The sequence below is a fragment of the Tursiops truncatus genome, chromosome X (assembly GCF_011762595.2).
Source record: "Tursiops truncatus isolate mTurTru1 chromosome X, mTurTru1.mat.Y, whole genome shotgun sequence".
NCBI classification, from domain to species: Eukaryota; Metazoa; Chordata; class Mammalia; order Artiodactyla; family Delphinidae; genus Tursiops; species Tursiops truncatus.
This window is the reverse complement of record NC_047055.1, coordinates 703356-723435: the sequence shown is the minus strand read 5'-3', so window position 1 is coordinate 723435 and position 20080 is coordinate 703356. Positions and strand designations below refer to the sequence as shown.

The 20080-nt window shown below is 44.0% G+C and overlaps 3 protein-coding genes across 6 annotated transcripts in view; 1 reads left to right on the top strand and 2 right to left on the bottom strand.

Annotated features, from left to right (window-relative positions):
* Nucleotides 1–366: 366 nt before the first annotated feature.
* On the bottom strand, nucleotides 367–10396 carry CMC4 (C-X9-C motif containing 4). Of its 4 annotated transcripts, none has more exons than XM_019937463.3 (3): nucleotides 10325–10396; nucleotides 3197–3264; nucleotides 367–732 (listed from the first exon to the last, which is right to left on the bottom strand). In XM_019937463.3, exons 2-3 carry the CDS (start codon nucleotides 3252–3254, stop codon nucleotides 590–592), a joined length of 201 nt encoding a protein of 66 aa, XP_019793022.1. In that variant the 5' UTR covers nucleotides 3255–3264; nucleotides 10325–10396; the 3' UTR covers nucleotides 367–589. The 4 variants fall into 4 exon arrangements, with proteins under 4 accessions (XP_019793022.1, XP_073654865.1, XP_019793023.1 ...); XM_073798764.1 differs by lacking the exon at nucleotides 10325–10396 and adding an exon at nucleotides 4293–4632; XM_019937464.3 differs by lacking the exon at nucleotides 10325–10396 and adding an exon at nucleotides 4192–4631.
* Nucleotides 3271–10463, bottom strand: MTCP1 (mature T cell proliferation 1). Its single transcript, XM_004315065.4, has 5 exons — nucleotides 10325–10463; nucleotides 5171–5322; nucleotides 4881–5051; nucleotides 4748–4799; nucleotides 3271–4656 (listed from the first exon to the last, which is right to left on the bottom strand). The coding sequence occupies exons 2-4, from the start codon at nucleotides 5273–5275 to the stop codon at nucleotides 4752–4754; spliced, it is 324 nt and encodes a 107-aa protein (XP_004315113.1). The 5' UTR covers nucleotides 5276–5322; nucleotides 10325–10463; the 3' UTR covers nucleotides 3271–4656; nucleotides 4748–4751.
* A 543-nt stretch (nucleotides 10464–11006) lies between these two features.
* Nucleotides 11007–20080, top strand: part of BRCC3 (BRCA1/BRCA2-containing complex subunit 3) — a 76607-nt gene continuing 67533 nt past the window's right edge. Inside the window, exons 1-4 of the mRNA XM_019937465.3 lie at nucleotides 11007–11180; nucleotides 11864–11880; nucleotides 12610–12664; nucleotides 18539–18658. Of these exons, the coding sequence (XP_019793024.1) occupies nucleotides 11058–11180; nucleotides 11864–11880; nucleotides 12610–12664; nucleotides 18539–18658 (315 nt within the window). The 5' untranslated portion in view covers nucleotides 11007–11057. The remainder of the gene's footprint in view (nucleotides 11181–11863; nucleotides 11881–12609; nucleotides 12665–18538; nucleotides 18659–20080) is intronic.

Sequence of the window (20080 nt, the reverse complement as noted above, 5' to 3'; positions counted from 1 at the left end):
CACAACTACTGAGCCCACATGCCGCAACTCCTGAGCCCCTGTGCCTAGAGCCCGTGCTCCGCAACAAGAGAAGCCACCGCAATGAGAAGCCCGCGCACCGCAACGAGGAGTAGCCCCCGCTCGCCGCAACGCAGCCAAAAATAAATAAATTTTTTAATAAAACCAAAAAAACTGTCACGGCTGAGCAGAATCTTTGGGGTTGGTCTCTGGACACAAACCCACCTTCTCCCCAGAATGCCAGGTTTTCTGATTAAAGCACCTCTTCCACTGACACTTGCCTCTCCACTATTGGCTTTTGAGTGGCAAGCAGCCAAATCTGACTTCGGTAACAATAAGTCAACATATCACATATACCAAACCAAAAAGTTTCACTTAAAAGGTTTATTTTAGCAGCTCAGTTTTATCACATTCTACTTATTTGTTTAATATATTTATATTTGTTCTGCATAGATGGCATATTAACTTTTATAGTTGACTTTTTCATTTGATATTTGCTGCTACCTGGCCTGAAGAAAGAGTCAGGAGGATAGATAAAACCCGCGTGGTGGCAATGTGGGGCAGCAGTTTGCTTCTCAGCAGAACTTTACTGTCATGTGGGCTTCAGCGTCAGCTTCTCTTCCTCTTCTTTCTCAAATCCTGAACAGACGAGAGATCTTCCCTTGGGATATCGAGCACAACACTTACGCAGTTCTTGGATGACAGCCTGACACTTAGATTCCATGTAGTTGTTGGCTGAAAGACAGATAGACAGACCCTAGTCATGATCTCATAGGACTAGGGCACAGGGAGGTTTAGATCTGAGCTTCCCAGTCCTTTTCACTTTATTGTATCTACAGACCTGGAGGAAAGAGGATGTACCCAAGTCCACTGAATTCTTTCTGATTTAGAGACCCATCAACAGGTTAATAAGGAAGTATGAGGTACAAAGTGGTCGAAAGGTATTTTTACATATAATTTCCTTTTCTTTAACGCTGATTCCTTACATGCCTTTTTCCAGGGCAGTGGTTTTTAACCTTTTGTGTGTGTGTGTGTGTGTGTGTGTGTGTGTTTGGTCACTAACCCCTTTTGTTAATTTGGTGAATTAGAGAAATGCAGGAACCATGCACATTATTTTGCACTCAGTTTAAAGTGGTTGCTGGACCTTCCCTACCAAGTCTGTGCATTAGGGGTTGGCAAACTGCAGCCTCAGGGTTGAATTCCACTCTTTTTTACGGCTGAGCTAAGAATGGGTTTTGCAAAAGGTTGGAAACACACACACACACACACACACACACACACACACACACACGCACACACCAAAGACCTCCTGACTTCCAAATCCTAAAATATTTCCTGTTTGGTCCTTTACATAAAACATTTGCAGATCCCTGCTATACATAGACCCTAAGTCAACGAGGACTTGACCTAAAGGTCCTAGGTCAACTGCAGGTGATGAGTCCCCCAGTACTAAAATGGGGTGTATGGGAGTTAGCCTGGGATAAGGAAAGACAATTCTGATTAGAAAGAGAGTATGGTTGGGTGGCTAAGTCCAGGTTTGGACCCAGACCAAATGGGTTCAAACCATCACTGTGCCCCTTAATAGCTCTGTGACCCTAGACAAGTTACATAGCTTCCGTGTTGATTTCCCTGTCTATAAACATGGGCCACAGTATGTCGGCCTCATGGGTGAAAGGATTAAAGCCCTTACAGCTGAGCTTGTCATCCAGGGAGTACTTAATGCTCACTCTTGGCCCCTCTAGCTCAATCCACCCACATTGTAGTGAGGGGGGTGTATCCAGTTCTAACTTGATTTGTGTTCTCCTTTAGCTGTATGTTGCTAATTCAAATCAGGTAAGAATCAGATAGAATCAGGTAAGAATTTATTTGGGAGAAGAAATTGGGAAGAACATTCTTTTCTTTTTGGCGGGGGTGCCACGCTTCGAGGCTTGCGGGATCTTAGTTCCCTGACCAGGGCTTGAACCCGGGCCCACGGCAGTGAAAGTGCTGAGTCCTAACCCCTGGACCACCAGGGAATTCCCCTTCCTTTTTCTTAAATTTGGAGGAAGGGAAGAAAAGGATGAATAAAATGGCATTATTATTGTACATTAACATTTCAGATTAAAAGATTTTAAAAAGATTGCTTACACCATAAAATGAAAAGTCCAAGAATGAAAGTTAAAAGTCAAAGGAAATATACAAACAAGGGTTTTCTTTGGTGGTGAGTCTTTGGGTGAACTCTGAACATTTTTCCATCCTCCCTTTCTATATTTTCATGGGCATCCATCTCTATCTATTACTTTAGTAATGGGAAAAAATTATCCAAAAAGTCAGCTTTCAAATTCAGATAGCCCTGTAGCCTTTTCTGTTTGTTCTGCTAGTAATCATTTGCTGATTTAAAAAAGTAAAATCCGGGCTTCCCTGGTGGCGCAGTGGTTGAGAGTCCGCCTGCCGATGCAGGGGACACAGGTTCAGGCCCTGGTCTGGGAAGGTCCCACATGCCGCGGAGCAGCTAGGCCCGTGAGCCATGGCCGCTGAGCCTGCGCGTCCGGAGCCTGTGCTCCGCAATGGAGGAGGCCACAGCAGTGAGAGGCCCGCGTACCGCAAAAAAAAAAAAAAAAAAAGTAAAATCCCCTAGCATATGGTCAAATTTATCGGCTTATTTAAAACAAAATGGACAAATCACTTACATCAAATACGCTTTAGCTGATTTACTTTTGCCTTCAAGAGTTAGTTGCCTGACTTCCAAATGTATTTTCACCCCCATCCCTTCCAACCTGACTGCTTTTAAAAAGTGAGCTGTCAGCCACAGTGCAGTCTAACCAACCCACTTAAAACTAGTCTTTTTTAAAAAGGACTTTGCTCAGCTTAGTAATTCTCAACTCTGGCTGCACATGAAAATCACCTGGTTAGCTTTTTAGACTGATTCCTGCCCAGACCCCACCCCCAGAGTCTGATTTAACTGTGCTAGGCAAGTGTTTGAAGCCCTCCAGGTGATTCTAAATGCACAACCGGGATTGTAAACCCCAAGCTTAGGTCACACCACTTTTTACTTTCTGCCATCCTTGATGACACAGTGAGGAAAATCTTTAGGATAAGTTAATTACAGAAATATTACATTCTGAGAGGAGTTAATATAGTCTGCTGATAAAAAGAACAATTGTTCTCTGGTTAGTTCACAGATAAAGTTGAAAATATAGAAAAGCACTTAACATACTACCTTGTAAACATTTCTGTATTTCACAGGCTTGTTTCTGGCACGGATCCTTCTGCGGCATATCCAGAAAACTAAAATAAGAAAAATGATTTTTATTTTGTCTTTTATACATAAAGACTTTAAAGCCCCTCGATGGAATTTTCTTCTGAGACAAGCAGTATGCTCTTACAATTGCTGGAAAACAATTACACTAAAAAATATTCTTCCTGCTCATAGGATGAATTAACTGTATTTTTATAATATTCCATTTGGCTTGGAAGATATAAATAGCTTTACATAGGGAAAAAAACCCCTTGACTTCAACTCATCTTGACTATTGTAAACCAACGTTGGGCTAGAGGAGCCGGCGCTGCAGCCTGACAAGTCGGCCCACTGCCCGGCTCTGTCACTCAGAGAACCACTCTTGATAAATGCTTTAACTCCTTGAGCCTTTTTCCTTATTACTTGTGTGTAAAATAGAGATCATACCTACCTGAAAGCATTGATGGAAGGATTAAACGTGATACAGTATATAAAGTGCATAGAACAGTGCCTGGAAGGCAGTAAGGACTCAACACGTGATAGCTATTATTCCCAAGATTTTTAAAAAAGTAAAACCCTTCTTTTAATGTATACAAACTGCCATCAGTATTTTAACTCAGGAAATAATCTTCATCAGGTAGTGAATCAGCAATATTTGGTGCTATTATTACTTCCTGAGAAAGGTGCTAGGTAAGCAGCTAAAACGTTTTTTGGAGTTCTTACAGAAACCAACTTATTTAAAATATTTGTAACCAGAGAATAAATTTAAGTGCCCACGATTCTGATCAGCAACTTCTAAAAATTTGAAGACACAATTTCAGAAAGGAAAAAGGCCCAGGAGCCTTTGTAGCTAATTTCATTAATGCAAATGATCTCCCCTTTTTTTTTTTTTCCTCAGAGCCCCCTAAGTTCTTAGTAGATCCAAGTTAGGTCAGTACTGGGATGGGAAACACTGGAGCAAAACCTAGGATATTTACAGGATGGGAGAAGGAAAGGCAGGTGAATTGCTGCAGGGCAAATAAGCGACAAATAGATGTTGATGCTGCTAGGAGCTGCTCTCTTCTCTCTAAATCAGTACCAAGTCCTTGGTGATCAGGGCATCTGTTCTGTAGCAGGTGCTGACTTTTGTGGGATTCATCAGATCCCAGTTCCAGCTGATGATGTCCATTAACGGTTCTATGGCAATTTCCAAAGGAGTCAATTTCAAGTTACGTATCCTAACTAAGTGCTTTTGTTGACTTGCTTTCTGCCTGCATAACCCTTTCTCTGCAGTTCCACTTTCGGTGTTCTTCATGACCCTTCCTAAACTTCTGTGTTCTTGAGCAGTTTTTCAACCCACTCCCTCCCCACAGGCCCACAGGTGGGTGCACTGCAGTGGTGGATGACGTGATTGCCATATACTGAACAGAACAGAGGGGCATATCTTCCTAGAATCCCAGCACCTGGAAAAAAAAGATCATTAAAATCACCACAATCGAATAGGGTGAAAAAGAAGAAGGGGGGTGGGGACAGGGGAGAAAAAGAAATACATACCAGATTAATCATCAGGCAAAAGCTTAAGCAACAGCTCCTGTACTCCCCTGACCTGTCAGAAAAAGAAAAGTTTATAGAGTACTCTGTTATAAGAGTCCCAGTACAATGAAAAATTATTAAGCAACATGTGTACCATTAAATGATGCTGGATCTGCCACAAGCGAGAGTTGTTATCCATGTAGCGCTCCTCGGGGTAGAGTTGCCACATGAGAGGTAGCTGGGAGGTGAGAAGGTGACTTGGCCTGGCTGCGTCACCTAAAGGAACCTGAACTTGCTGAACTCGTGCCCTTAGGAAACTCGTCTCCTAATGGAAAGAAACGATCAAAAATAAAACCAAAGACTTCAGGATATTGAGACTGGTTAGAAACCAAGTTGCTTGAAAGCAAAAATCAAGAAAGAAAGAAACAAAATGTAAACAGTTACCTCTTCCAGGACGGCCACCCACGTGCGCTGGTGTTCGTCGCGGTAGATACCCTCTTGGTGAACCCAGAGGTGATCGGGTGGAGCCCCCACATCCTCTCCTGCCATCCTGGGCTTTGGATTCCAATTCTAGCCCTGCTTTTCTCCACCTAAGCCTGCAGCACCCGCGCACAGGACACAGGTGTGACTTTTTGGGTTGGAATGAACTCACCAATGAGCAAGGTGACCTGGTACTAGCAACCACCAACTAGAAGCAAACCTCACCTATGTCTATCTGCACAGCCTAAACAGAACTGAGGATGTCTGAAGCTCCCTGGCAGACACTGAAGTGACACTCAGGCAGAACCCTGGGTGATGCTGCTGACTGCGAAGCACTCAAGAATTCTGCTAGGTGAGGGGTTCCGTGGAAATGTGGGCCTAGCGCTACAGGAAGCCGGGCAGTGGTCTCACAGTCTTTGCATTCAGCAAGCAGCATCTGACAAAATGCAGTGAGCAACGGAATATGCACAGGAGTGCGCATAAGGGCACACTTATTTGGGCAGGAAAGCAGTATAACAGACACATGCATGCCATATTCTCCAGGTAAAAGCCCCTTCCAAGCAGTTTCCATTTTAAAAGGTAAGACTGTGAAGGTCAAATCATGTAATGTGCATGGCTTTCTAAATTGAAATTAGAAGTTTGTTTTAAGGGCAAACGACCTATTTATCAGTTTGCTTAGAAAGGCTACTTATAATGGCTAGGCATTTCCAGAAGGGAGTTTTCATTTTAGGGAAAATACTTATGGTCGCATCGTTGCGACAGACCCTGGGGATCATGATGATTCAGAGCTGAGAGACAGCAAGTGATAGTCACCCATCTAGGTCCTTGTTTCACTTTAATAATGCTTCAGGATGTCACAGGAGCCCATTTTTCCATAGACGCGTGGGTTTAAATTCTGTTTTCCCAAGTCAGAAGGTCAGAAAAGCCCATCTGCCCTTTGGGAGGTGTAAAGGAAGCACACCTCTGGGCAAACTCTTTCCATAACGCAGACTCAGCTCCGACCCCATAAGGATCCTCTGCCCAGGTCTGGGTCTCATTCAGGGCCTCACAACAGCTTGAGCTGCATTTTACAGGAATGAACCTTTTGGAGCCAGCTTACAGCGTCGCAGCGTGCTTTCACTGGGTGTCTATGTTGGACAGAGTGCAGACACGGCATTGGGGGATCTGCTCCAAAAAACAGAGGCCTCCTATTCCCGTTAGGCGGCCTTTAGGTAAGAGAGGGACTGCAGCACAACTTGGGAGGTTGTTAAACCCTCAAATGAGATTGTCAAGAGGAAACGAGATGCCAGAACACAGAATGGTGCCAGAAAGAAGAACTAATTGAGCTGAACCAAGCCTTCTTTTCAAGAACAACAATCTGAGTCTGATTTGTTGTTGTTGTTTTTCCTTAACACTGCTGGTTTGCCTTCCCTAAAAGGTACGTGGAAACTATCTTCTATAGACTTAGGAAATGGTCTGATTGTGGTGAATAGTTGATGAGCAGCACACTTGCCTCGCCCATTGCACCCTGCGTGGACCTGACGCTGAGCCCATCGTAGCTTTTGTCTTACAGGGCTCCCTCATTTCAAACTCACCTAAAGCGGAACACCTTCTCCTAAACCAAATCCTGATTCTCGCAGTGGCAACACAGCCTCTCCTGATCCTGCGGACTCAAAACTTGTGAGTTATCGTGGACTTCTTCCTCTTCTTCAGTTGGTGCATCCCACCTGTCACCATTTCCAGCAAGCACCACTACCACTGTACTTGAGACCAACTTTCCCCCAATACCAGGTTCATCATGTCTAGCGCCGTACCCTTGCTCTCACTTTCCACTCACCTAATGTTCCTCCCCGGGCCTCTCTGCCTATCTCAGTACTATTACCACAGAGGGCAGGTGCCTGCCTTCTTGATGAAAACTTCCTGCCTCTTATGAATACTGTAGCATTTATGTCTAAACTAAAACTCAGATTTGGCCGCTAATTATAAATTGCTTCGCATTTTACTCTGCTTATTTCACAAGTCCTGTCCGCGCCCCCCCACCCCAGTACAGTGTTATAAGCACCTCAACGGAAGGAATAATACAGCACTGGACACCCTAAGCCTCAAATACTAGTCAAACAGTGTTCCTGTGAGTGGATGGATACGTATGCTGAGTAGAGAGGGGAGGCAAAGGCCACATGAGCATGGGTAGGGAGTGACCCTCTGGGTCTGTTATATAGCTATACATTATTTTGTTCAAAGCCATTTTTTTCCATTTAGCAGATACAATTGTTCTGCCTCTCTTTCTCCCCAAGATTTTGGAAAGGAGAGATAAAACAAAACCCAGTAAATACTAATGTCAAAATAAAATATATTAAAGTCTGAATTTTGAGTACAAAAGAAACACGTGCCCCCCCCCAAAGTGGAAACCAAATGTTAAAGGTTTTAGCACCATCTCAACTTCACAGATAGGTCCTAGCAACAACTAACACGTTGACACATTGACATTTAAATCTGTTTTGAATGAAAAGCAAAATTTTACTGGTTACATCGACATTAAAAGGAAATAATTCCACTGGCATAGAGGGCAAACAAATTGGATGCTCTGAGTTAGTAAGAATCACTACAAAGAGGCCTATGAGTCACTACAAAATATTCTCAGAAGAAAGGCAGCGTGGTGTGCTGCTGTGACCTGAAGGACAACATGCTGGGCATCAGCAGGATGAACCTGGGACAAACGCCAGCACACAACCCTGGACTTGCATGCGCTACCAGAGACAGCGTGAAGGCCCAGCGAAAGGCAACTGCAGTGATCAAGGGACTGAGAAGCTGCCTTGTGAGCACGAATCAAGAGCCTCAGCAGAGAAAAGCCAAGGCTCAGTGAGAGGGATTAAGATCAAAGCCACAAAATCGCAGGTTGTATGAATGGAATACAGTTTCCCTAAAAGTGATCCTTGGAACACTTGCCCCTAACTTTTTCCTTGGTCAAATAAGTTTGGGAATCTTGTAGAATCATAAAGAACATAAGTACAGTAAAACCTCTGGCAAGGTATGCAGTAAAGAAACTTTATTTTAACATTCCCCAAATTTATTTGACTAGAGAACATTCTCCTCCATATGACAGTTGTGCACAAAATTCGGGACCCCTTGAACCAAGATGAATCTCTGAAAACCTCGAGATAAACTTAGGTACAATGTGCAATACAAAACACAGAACATAAACCTGTTCCACTCAACTCAAGTAATACTACCAGCTGCAAATTCAAATGGATTCAAAAAAGTGTTTATAGGGAATTCCCTGGTGGTCCAGTGGTTAAGACTCCGTGGTCCCAACGCAGGGGGCACAGGTTCGATCCCTGGTTGGGGAACTAAGATCCTGCATGCCGCACAGCGCGGCCAAAAAAAAGAGAAGTGTTTATATACCTTTATTACCCATGAATGCACTAAAAAAGATTGTCCCCGTGGGGGTTACCTTGATGCCACGGCCAGGGACCACACTGGCCTAGACAGAATATTTCTTAATAAGGCAGTTTGTGAACTATGTCTTAAGTAGGATAGACCACACAGAAGGGCTTGCTTAGGTAGGTAATGCAAGTAAAACCATTATTTTTCATTTACAGAATGAATCATTTTGTCTTTTAAAAGAAGTATAATTTGGTTTAATTTCCAGGTGTTTGAACAGTTTTTAAACATGAATCAGTTGAATACACTTACTTTATTTGAAGTCAATTAATAAACTCATCTACTTACAATGGGTGAAGTTACCAAGCCCTGGAGTCAGCCCGGCCTGTGTATGAATGCTGATTTTGCCACTTACTAGCTCTGTGACCTCGGATAAGTTACACTCTCTACACTCCAGTTTTCTAAGATGTCAAATGAGAATTAAAGAACAGATTAATTGTAACTGTCAGCACTTACCTAGCACTTCCTACATGTTTATTTATATATTGACTCTTTTAATCTTCACAGTCACCCATTAGATGGATACTATTATTACCCCCACTTAAAGATGAGGGAAGTAAGGCACAGAGAAGTTAGCTAACTTGCATGAGGTAACACAGCTAGGAAGTTGCAGAGGCTGATTCCAATTGGGGCAGTTTACACATACAAGGTATACAAATGCTTAGTAGAGTGTCTAGCACATGATAAGCTTGCCATAAATGTTAATAGTTTTTTTCTACTCCAATTAAACTTTAGAGCTGTAAAATGCAGCCATGAGCATTATAAAAGGTAGAGAATATCATTGTGGGATATGAGATTGACTAACACCAACCATAGACAAAAGGTGTTTTTCTTCTCGAAGCTGCCTAAAAGTGCTTATAAACGCAAGACGTCCCATCACAAAACATAAAAATAACAACAGCCATACTTGCACCATCAGCGCAGGGCATACTAGCCGCGAATAGCCATTGAAAACAATATATGCTGTAAAATTGAAGCTTAAGAGAAAAATTAGATGGGTCCAGTGTAATTGCACACATGAAATTTCGCCCCAGCTTCATCATTATCAAAATTAATCATGGAAGGATGTGCAATATGATTCTTAAACATTAGGTAAAAATGGAGGTTGCTGGCATGGATGTTCCAGATAGTTCCACTGGACGTGGGCCCTATTTGTGGGGAGATCGGGGTTGGAACTGACTTGGGAGAAAAGAGCAAAGCATCAACACCTCCTCCAGCAGCACCCTGGGCATGTTCCCTTTCCAGTACTGCCCTGTCCGCCTGTCTCCCAACTACACATGGAACAGAGAAGCAGATCAAACCCACAGAGGCACTGACTGGCTGTGGCGGCAGCACGGCATAGATTTTTCTTTGGTTTTGAATCGTTCCCAGAATCCGCGTGTAATTCCTAGCCTCGGGAGTGGGAGATGTGTACTGTCCCCTATTGCACGTTTATCACACCTCAAAAGAAAATTACTTTTACATATAATTTCACCAGGTCTGATATCACCGAGACAAGGCGAGCTGAGGAAACTTGTGCATATCTGCTGCGATCTGCGATACATCCGACCTCGAACAGAAACTTCAGTTCCCCTTTCCCCTTCCCTGTATCGAACAAATAAATACCTAAAGCCTTTGGAGAAAGTAGCAGCCGCCAAGCTTAGGAGTGATACTTTTTCAGACACAGTATAACACTGTTTCTGCCAAGAGGTTACTCACATGAATATAGTGTTTCTTGGGCTAATTATCCGCCTCGAGAGCAGCGAGGCTACAACTTCAGGTCACCCACCCCGGGCCACTCAAGCCGGGATCGGGACGTGAGCCCGGGGCGAGCCGAGGGGCATTCCGGGCCGAGGTCACCGAACCGAAGTTACGGGGCGCGGGCCGGCCACCGGAAGTGGTCCAGGGAAAGAGAGTGGTCCCAAATTCAGGGCCCCTAACTTGGAAACAAAACAAAATAAAAGAAAACCTTAACTCAGGACCGAATTTCAAAAGAGCGTCCCTTGGGCTCGAAAGGCCGGCGCGCGCGGCGATGCCGCCTGAGGGAGGTCCCCGGAGCGTGTAGGCCGCGCACGGCTCTTCTCGGCGGGCGGGCAAAATGGGCGCCGGCGCTCAGGAGGCGCCGGCCCAGCCGTCCGGGCGCTCCTCACAGACCACGTCCGCCCGCGGCCCGAGAGCGCCGCCTCCCTGCCGCCCCCCGCGCCCGGCCCGACGTCCAGACCGCGGCCGGCCACCGCCCTCTGCCCCGACGGCCACGCCTGCCCCAACCGGCGCGGGCGTTTCCCAGGTGCCGCCGGGCCGGCCCCGCCCCCGCGTCCCAAGCTCCGCCCCCGCGCGCCCGCCCGCCCCGCCCCGCGCCCCAGGCCCCGCCCCCACGGAACCCAAGCGCCGGAGCAGCCGGTTGGCCAGGCCCGAGTGGGCCCGAGGCGGACGTGAGCAGGGCCAGATCAAGATGGCGGTGCAGGTGGTGCAGGCGGTGCAGGCGGTTCATCTGGAGTCGGATGCTTTCCTAGTTTGTCTCAACCACGCTCTGAGCACAGAGAAGGAGGAGGTGATGGGGCTGTGCATAGGGGAGGTAAGTCATCCAGTAAGCCCGGCCGGAACCCTGCTGAGCAGTCCCACCGTGTCCCCTGGTTGGGTGTTGCCAGCGCCCAGGGCTGCGGAGGCCACAGGCACTCCTGACTCAGATCCTTGGACGTATCCTTTGGATGGTCCTGTCGCCTGGGCCCCGTTTCCTCGCGTCGCTTAAGGCTTCTTTACCCTTCCGCAAGCCACCAGCGATCCTCCTAAGCCTCGGGGAGTGGGGGGGAGGGATGGAAGGCTCACTTTTTCTTGTAGGCTGTGGCTTTTCTTTAGATCTGGAGTTATAACCCCATTGACCAAAACTGCAAGTCAGATCAGAAAGCCGATCTTTTATAATGAGGACATCAGTGTATCAGGAAGCAGCTGACCACGATTAGGGCCCCTAGCCTCGCCTCCGCTCTTCCCTCTAGGAATCATTTTGAGGGTTCGGTTCCAAATAACCCAAGACAGGTGAGGGTTTCCAAGAATCCCAAGTTTCCACTGCGTTAAATATTGCAGAGGGGTGAAAGAGGATGAGGAAATAGAGCTTACTTGTTGGCAATCCGAAGTAAGAATTCTCCAGTCTTTCATGCCGGTGTACAGGAACACATAACCTAATTTTCATATTATCTGCATCCATGTACATCTAATACACTTAATGTGATCAATAATGTTTTCTGCTCTTTCCCACTCTAGTTGAATGATGACCCAAGGTAAGACTATATTTCTTTACTCCTATCTTTTGATCTCTTTGTCATTGTTAGCTCAGAATTATCACAACTTTCGCAATGTTTTGTACAGGTTGTATTTTAAGTTACCATTATGACTGTGGAGCTCCCTCAAGAACACAGTTTCAATTCCACCCCAACCCTGAAAGTTGCTTTCCACCTTACTTTCTAGTAGGAGGATTTTCAGTTGAGATATGTATGATCCTATGTGAAAAATATGTTTGGGGGAGCCAAGATCATAAGTGAACCTGGGAAAGCTCTCTGTGGCAGATGATGTGCATATGAGGAGACATTTCCCGCTATTAATCCATTTCTCTATCTAAATTGTCAATGGCTTTCTGCCTCCCCCTGGTGGACCCTACAGTGATCTCAGAGATCCACAGCGGCTTGAATGCTTGAGGCGGTGAAAGCTTTGGTCTACCTTTATTTAAACGTCAGAGCACAGCAGTTTCTCCTTGTCAAACTCACCTCCTTAATACCCAGGATTATAGGACTTTAGCTTTGCCCATGAAAACTATGCACTCGCCACTTAAGCATATGTCTCAGAGTCCTTCTAACACACATATGAGCACAGCTCTAGCCTCAGTTTACTTTCCCTCCTCTTCCTTTGTCTCTGCTGTTTCATTGCAAAAACTGCTATTCCTGTTACTTTGCTTTAATACCTTTTTATATTCCAAACCTCAGTTCCCTTTTTTTCTAATTTATCCCCAAAAGGAGTGACCCCAAATTTACATATACTGGAACTGATATGCGCACAGTTGCTGAAAAGGTACGTGTGCTATAGCTATAATTTTGCATGATGAAAACTTGCACTTGGGGAGGGATTTCTGTATTCTGTTTGATGATCTCAGCCAGGGTTAACCCAGTTCATGCAGACCCACGTTTGGCTGGGTGGGGTGTTCTGTCTAGGAAAAGCAGATGAAGAATCTACTCAGTAGGAATGGGACCTAATTTTCTATTCTTTCTAGCAAATTATTACTACTTGATCAGGATTGAGTAACCACTGTCAGCTCTCCTCCTTGCTGTCCTCTGCGGGATTTCTGGCCCTTCTCCCATCTTCCTTGAGACCTTGCTGGTTCACATCCTTGAGATCTGGTTCACATCATTGTTATCTTTTTATCCCAAGTCCCAATATCTACTCAGGCAACCCCTCTCTGCTTACAGGCAACCTGTCTGCACTCCCGCCCTGCCTTTTCTTTCCTTTTTATTTCTTTAATATGTATTTATTTATTTGGCTGCACGGGTCTTAGTTGTGGCACGCATGATCTTCGTTGCTGCGTGTGGGATCTTTAGTTGCGGCATGTGGGACCTAGTTCCCTGACCAGGGATCGAACCCGGGCCCCCTGCATCGGGAGTGCGGAGTCTTAACCACTGGACCACCAGGGAAGTCCCCCTGCCCTGCCTTTTCTGGCATGCTCGAGCTTTTATGGTCGAGTATAATGCTTCTCAACCTAATTGTGGTGTAGGACCAGTTAATTTTTTCCCAACCTGTTGCAGACCAATGGTTTTGTAAAACACAATAAAAATAAATTATGTCCTCTTCTCCCACCAAGCAGACAATGGAGGTGATAAAAGCTATCAGGCAACAACTAATTAACATCTAATTATTACCCCCATGTACAGTCTTCCCAAATCAAGGAAAGAAGTCCACTTCCCATCCAGAGCTGCAGCTTCTTCAAAGACCTTGCTTATCAAATATCTTGTCTCTCTTCTGAGTCTTCAACCTATTCCTGTCATCTGGCTTTTTTCCCTTAGGATACAACTGTGCTTCAATTACTCTCATTTTCAGAAAGGAAAGACAAATAACTTCTCAATCCTGTATCTTCCTGTAGTTAACTGCTCTTGTATCCTTCCTTTAATAGTCAGACCTGTTAAAAGAATAGGCTGCAATCGTTCCTTATTTACCTTCTCCAGTGAAAGCGACCACCCTGTAGTTTGCAGTTCTACCTCTCCAGCCACCTCCTCATCGCTCCATCAGTGGATTATTCCTTGGTGCTTATCTTACTTAATCTTTGTCCTCAGAACTCTGAACTCTCACGGGGTGTTTTATTTGTTTTGTTTTTGCTGTGTCTAGCATTCCTCCCCTCTCTCTCTCATCCTTTATGGAATCTTCCTCCTCTGCCTATGCATCAAATATTGGGATTCTCCAAGTTTCTGCCTTCACCTCCTCCTCTTCCCAGAATGTCTTCCTGGCCAGCCTTACCTCCCCTATGGCTTTACCTGCAGCAGACATTGAGGTTAGACAGGTCTGTCTTCAAATGCTTTCTCTGATACTTGTGTGACTTAGGACATGTTACTTAACATCTGTGAGCTTTGCTTTCTTTATCTGCAAAACAGGGAAAATGACAGCCACCAGTTTCATAGAATTGTTGGGAGAGTTGGATCTGGGTAATGTGTGTAAAACACTCATCTGTAGAGTGGGCATAACAATAGTACCAACCTCACCGGGTCATGAGGAGAGTTAATTAAATTAATACACGAAAAGCACTTTCCAAGTGCCTGACGCATGACATTGGCCATTCTGACTTGTTGTTAATGGCCAGTAGGTGATGGTTAGTATGAATTATCCCGAAGCTCCAGAACTTCATACTCCACTGCCTTCTGGACATCCACGTTTATCCAGACACAGGTATCTTTAACGTGTTCAAGACTGAACCTTTCCTCTTCCTCAAACCCTCTCCTCCAGCATTCCTCCTGCTGTAGTAGTTCCCGTACCTGGCTGCACCTTGGAATCACCCAGTAATCTTTACAAAATCCTGATACTGACTCAGTTGGTCTTTGGTGAGAGCTGTGTGGCAGGAGTTTACAAAGCTCCCCAGGTGATTCTAAAGTGCAGCCAAGTTTGGGAACCACTGCCTGCCATTCAGAACCATTAATGTAGATTGCTTTCCCATTTGTTTCCAATGCACCATCCCAACAATTGCTACCTTAGTTGAGGTCCTTATCTCTTCCTTTATGGAATACTGCATCAGCCTCTCCACTGGTCTCCTTGCCGTGAGTCTGTCTCACCTCCAGTCTTTTCTTCTGACTACTTAGGATGTGACCTTTTGAGAACATAAGTCTGCTTGGCTAACTCCTTATTCCTTGCAGTTCAGCCCAGGTGCCGCCTGCCTCCTTGAAGGAACCTGTCCTGACCTGTAGGCTAGCTCCTTGAGCGTATCTATTGCAGTGCATATATGTCGTCTTAGAGCTGTTTACCTGTCTGTCTTCCTGGATGTGACTACTGTATCCTGTTTATCTTTGTATGCTCAGGCCCTCGTGTAGTGCCTCACATATAGTACATACTTGATAAATACATGTTGTATGATTAACACACATGCCCTACAGGAGGAAATTAGTGTTACCTGCCTGTGATCCATGGAGGGCCATGCCAGGGGGCACAGGCTTTCTGTAAAGGGCAAGATGGTGAATGTTGAGCTTCGCGGGCCATACAGGTTCTACTGCGGTTCCTCAGCTCTGCCAGTGTAGGGCAACAGCAGCTACTGGAACGTAAATGAATGAACATGGCCAGATTTGCCCTGAGGGAGGCCAAGCAGGCCATAGTTTGCTGACCTTTGATCTGTACCAAGGCAGAAGAGCCAAAGGAACTGGGCTTTAGTACCTTAATTCCAAGACTGGAAAAGCATAGGGACCAATCTAGCTCAGCTGTAATATCTTACTTCTAGTGTGACTATGACCATACCAGTCTGTTCCTCAAACCCTTCAGCTACCTGTGACTTTCAGGGACATCCATCAGTCCTTTGTGACTTTTATTTATGCTTGTTTCGTTTTGTTTATGATCTGTTCCTGGGCTCGTCTCACCACCCTATCCTGAACTTCTTTTACGCATTCCTCTTAGGCACTGAAACTTTCTCTGAGAAAGAGAAAATTCATGCTGGGCCTCAACTCCTACTAAAGTACATTCCCAGTCTTAATGATGTAATTTTATTTTTCAAGAGTCCATGTCCTCATCTTGAATTCTATGTCAATTTGTACCTGCAAATTTGATATTAGACTTCATGAGTTCAGCAACTTATCTTCTAGTTAATGCTGGCATGCCATATCTTTTTCCATCCTTTTATTTTTAGCCTTTCTGTGTACTAATATTTTCAAGTGTGTCTCTTATTAGCAGCATATAGTTTAAAAAATCCGATCTGATAACCTTTTTAATTGGGCTATTTAGTCCAATTACATTTAATGTAATTATATATGTATATACCCCCCACACATATACATATATATGTTATAGCTGTCATATTTTTGCTTTCTATTTGACCCACTTCTCTGTTTTGTTTTTTTCTCCTTTCTTGACTTCTTTTGGACTCATCAGTATATTTTATTATTCTCCTTTGATCCTCCATTAATCAGTTATAACATTTTTTACTCTCCTTTTAGTCGTTATCCTACATATTACAATATGCATTCTTAATTTGTTAGTCTAATACAGATTACTATTTTTACCATTTCACTGATAGTACTAGAACTTTAGAACATTTAAATTTCATTTGCATCCTCCCACCTTTTGGATTATTGTTTTCATGCATTTTAATTATTTGGATATTTTAAGCCCCACATGACATTGTTTTTTGGGGGTTTTTGTGTTTTTGTTTTCTTTTTTAAAGGGCAGAGTGACTTTTTATTTATTTATTTTTGGCTGCGTCGGGCCTTAGTTGCAGCACATGAGTTCTTCATTTCGGCATGCTGGCTGTCTAGTTGTGGCGCGCAGGGTCAGTAGTTGTGGTGCGCGGGCTTAGTTGCCCTGCGGCACGTGGGATCTTAGTTTCCCAACCAGAGATCGAACCTGCTTCCCCTGCACTGGAAGGCAGATTCTTAACCACTGGACCACCAGGGAAGTCCCCCCACATGACATTGTTATTACTGTTTTGTACAGTTAGCATTACATTTGTATTTACTCACATATTTTACCCTTTACAGTGTTCTTCATTCCTTCTTTCATATCTGGGATTTTCCTTTCTCTTTTTAGTATTTTCTGTGCTGATAATGATCTCTCAATTTTTTGCATGTGAAAACGTCTTTATTTTACTTTCATTTTTGAGGGATGTGTTCTCATTCAAAGAACTCTTCATAGAGTTCTTGGTTGGCAGATCTTTTCTTTTTGCACTCTGACATGTCACCCATTCTCTTTATGCTTTGATTGTTTCTGTTCAAAAGTCAGCTCTTTGTCTTGTTGCTCCTTGGAAGGTCGAGTGTCTTTCTGTCTGCTTTTGATTTTCCTTATTGTATACTCTGTGCCTGCCAGACACGTGTGTGTATTATAAGAAAAGTTGTATGTGAGGGTAGAATGATTCATTCTTTATAGGATGAGCAAGGAATTTAAAGTCTGTGAAAGAGTTCATGAGGTGAAAAAAGGCATGAAAGGGAACCACATTTGAAGCTCAGTAGCCACACGTGCCTCATGGCTGCTGTGCTGCACAGTGTAGGTCTATAGGTTACTTCAAAATCTTGTCTCAGATTTCACCCTTGTCCGGGCAACGTCTGGCAATGCCATACCCACCTTTTCTCCTGAAACTCTTGAACGATTTCATTGTTCTGGTTTTGACTGCTGTCTTCCTTCCTGGCTCCTCTCATTGTACCCCATCCTATACCATGGGTATCCCCCTGGATTCACCCTGGACCTCTGCTCCCCCTCCCCACGCTATTCCTTGCCTTTATTTACATCCTCTCATCTCAGTTGAGCTCATCTGAAAACACACTCATCTTCCTTCCTTCTTGATCCTTTCTAAACTTAGATCTGCCTCCTCTGCTCTACCTAGTTTCAACCCTGAAACTTCAGAGTCCTCCTTGACAGCTTCTGTCCTGTATCACCCATGGTCCATAAGCTACCAAATCTCGTGGATCCTTGCTTCTTAATGAATCTCAAGGCTGTTTCTTCCATCTCTGACATACACTTAGTCCAGTGCTTCCCGGTCAAGCTCTCTGAAATAGTGTCCTTCCTCCTAGGTCATCCTGCAGATCGTGGCTTGGCATTTGAGACCTTGCATATTTTCACGCTAACCTTCTTTCTTAGCCTTGCTGTCTGCCATTCCACCTCAAGTTCTGTACCACCTAAATGAGTTGGCCAATTTGTCTCCCAAACATGTCATTCACATCTGTTTGGCATCTACAGAAATTCTATCTATGTGTGCGTGTGCATGCGCACACACACACACACACACACACACACACACACACACACGACAATCAGGAAATAGATAACTCTCGTCTGCCTTTTCTGTAAAGATTTGTTTCCAATCTAAGAGACTGCTTTCCTCTGGGCTCTGCAGCATTTATTTACTGCGTTACTTTAGTGTAGTTTCATGTATGATTCTTGCTGCGCAACCACATGCTAGCATTTTGAACACTTGGACTGTCAGCACTCTGACTTGTATTCCTGCACATAGTTGGAAATCAAATGACTGTTAGTTGATCATTGCAAAAGTCCTCCCTTGATCTAAACGTTAGCCTTTATATTTTTGTTTTGAAATGTATATACTGAGGTTGGATGTCTTTTATTTGAAACGTTCCGTTATTCATGAGAAAAAATGCCTGTTTTCTAAGATGGAAACTTTAACCTGATAATGTAATACGATGCAGTCCCGTAATTGCAGGGAGAGATGTTATTCGAGAGAGACAGAAGTAAACGTTTCTGTGGATTTTCCTTTAGGTTGACACCGTCAGAATTGTTCACATTCATTCTGTCATCATCTTGCGGCGTTCTGATAAGAGGAAGGATCGAGTGGAAATTTCTCCAGAGCAGCTGTCTGCAGCCTCGACAGAGGCAGAGATATCCTTGCTGGTCGATGAGAAGCTTTTATGTGCTTTGAGGCTTCCGGGTTTCTCTGTTTGCTGCTTAAGCCGATTTCGCAGCTTTTCTTCCTCGTGACTCTTTCCCAGTTTTCATATTTACCCCTTAGATCCAGTTGCTTGGTTAATCAGCATTTCTCTCCATTTCTCTTTTTGAGTGGCTTTTATTGGAAGAACTGGACATTTCTAACATTTCTGCTCTTAAATGCCAAAAGATCCCAGGGTCCAACACGATGACAGTGAACTCTCTGGGGAGTCCCTGTCTCCTTCCTCTCCACTCCCCCCTGCCCCGTCTACCCCGCCCCCCGCCCCCACAGTTTTTGTAATATCATTTAGCTTCTAGGCCTTTCACTATCTTGGTCTCTCTCCTTTGGAGATTCTCTTTTGAGGCTGCCTCTCAAAGAGAATGCAGTGCTGAGAACTGAATGCAATATTCCATGTTAAATGTAACCAAAGAGCGATCAGTTGGGACATTTGCTTCCTATGATCTGGACTCCATACCTCAACTGTAACAAATTAAACTTGCATCAGCGGTTTTAGTAATTTATCATTCTTTCAGATTAAGTTAATCTTGTAGTCAATTAAAAAGTAACTTTTAAAAGTAGAAAACATGCATGGTACAAACTTTAAAAGGTACAAAAAAGTATACAAAGTAAGTATTTCTCTCTAGCCTCTGTGCCCCAGTTCCCCCACCATCCTTCCCTGGACATAACCAGGGGTATCAGGTTTTCATGTGTCCTTATGGATGAATTCTGTGCATACGGAAACATGTAAGAATATTTTCTTTTTTAAAAAGTATTTAATACATATGGTAGCTATGACATTACCTAACAGTGTATCTAGAGATTTGTCCACATTACTATATAGAGATGTCTCATTCTTATGACTACATAATACAGCCCTGGATGGCTGTGCTGTCCTCACGCAGATGTTTAGGTTATTTGCAGTCTTTTACTGACAGTGCTGCAGCAAATAACCTTGGACGTTGCATTTCACAAATGTGTGCGTGTATCTGTAGAATCAATTCCTAGATGTGAAATTGCCGGGGCAAAGGTTATATGGACTTGCGCCTGTAGCAGTTTGACCAGTTTACCCTCTAGCCATGTGCAAGAGTATCTGTTTCCCCACACCCTTCCAAACATTGTATGTTATCAAAGTTTTGCTTTTGTGCTGCGAGGCCCTGGTAAATCAAAGTTTTTGGTTGTTGCCAACCTGATTGGCAAAAAATTGTATCTTCTTTCTTGCAATTTTAATTAGCATTTTTCTTGTGAGTAAATTTGATCAGCTTTTAATTTTTAGGAGTCATTTGTATTTTTCTCTGAATTATATGGTTATTTCCTTTGCCCGTTTTTCTATTGATTTGGAAATATTTTTCTTAATAATTTATAGTTTATGTTAAGAA

What these genes read in the sequence shown, in the direction of transcription:
- CMC4 (XM_019937462.3), bottom strand. Translation starts at nt 3,305, where the DNA reads ATGTATAAAAGACAAAATAAAAATCATTTTTCTTATTTTAGTTTTCTG. An exon ending in AATACAGAAATGTTTACAAG is followed by an intron (nt 733 to 3,196) that starts GTAGTATGTTAA and finishes TCTGTCTTTCAG; the next exon opens with CCAACAACTACATGGAATCT.
- MTCP1 (XM_004315065.4), bottom strand. Translation starts at nt 5,275, where the DNA reads ATGGCAGGAGAGGATGTGGGGGCTCCACCCGATCACCTCTGGGTTCAC. An exon ending in GGGTGGCCGTCCTGGAAGAG is followed by an intron (nt 5,052 to 5,170) that starts GTAACTGTTTAC and finishes TCTTTCCATTAG; the next exon opens with GAGACGAGTTTCCTAAGGGC. An exon ending in AGATCCAGCATCATTTAATG is followed by an intron (nt 4,800 to 4,880) that starts GTACACATGTTG and finishes TTTTTCTGACAG; the next exon opens with GTCAGGGGAGTACAGGAGCT.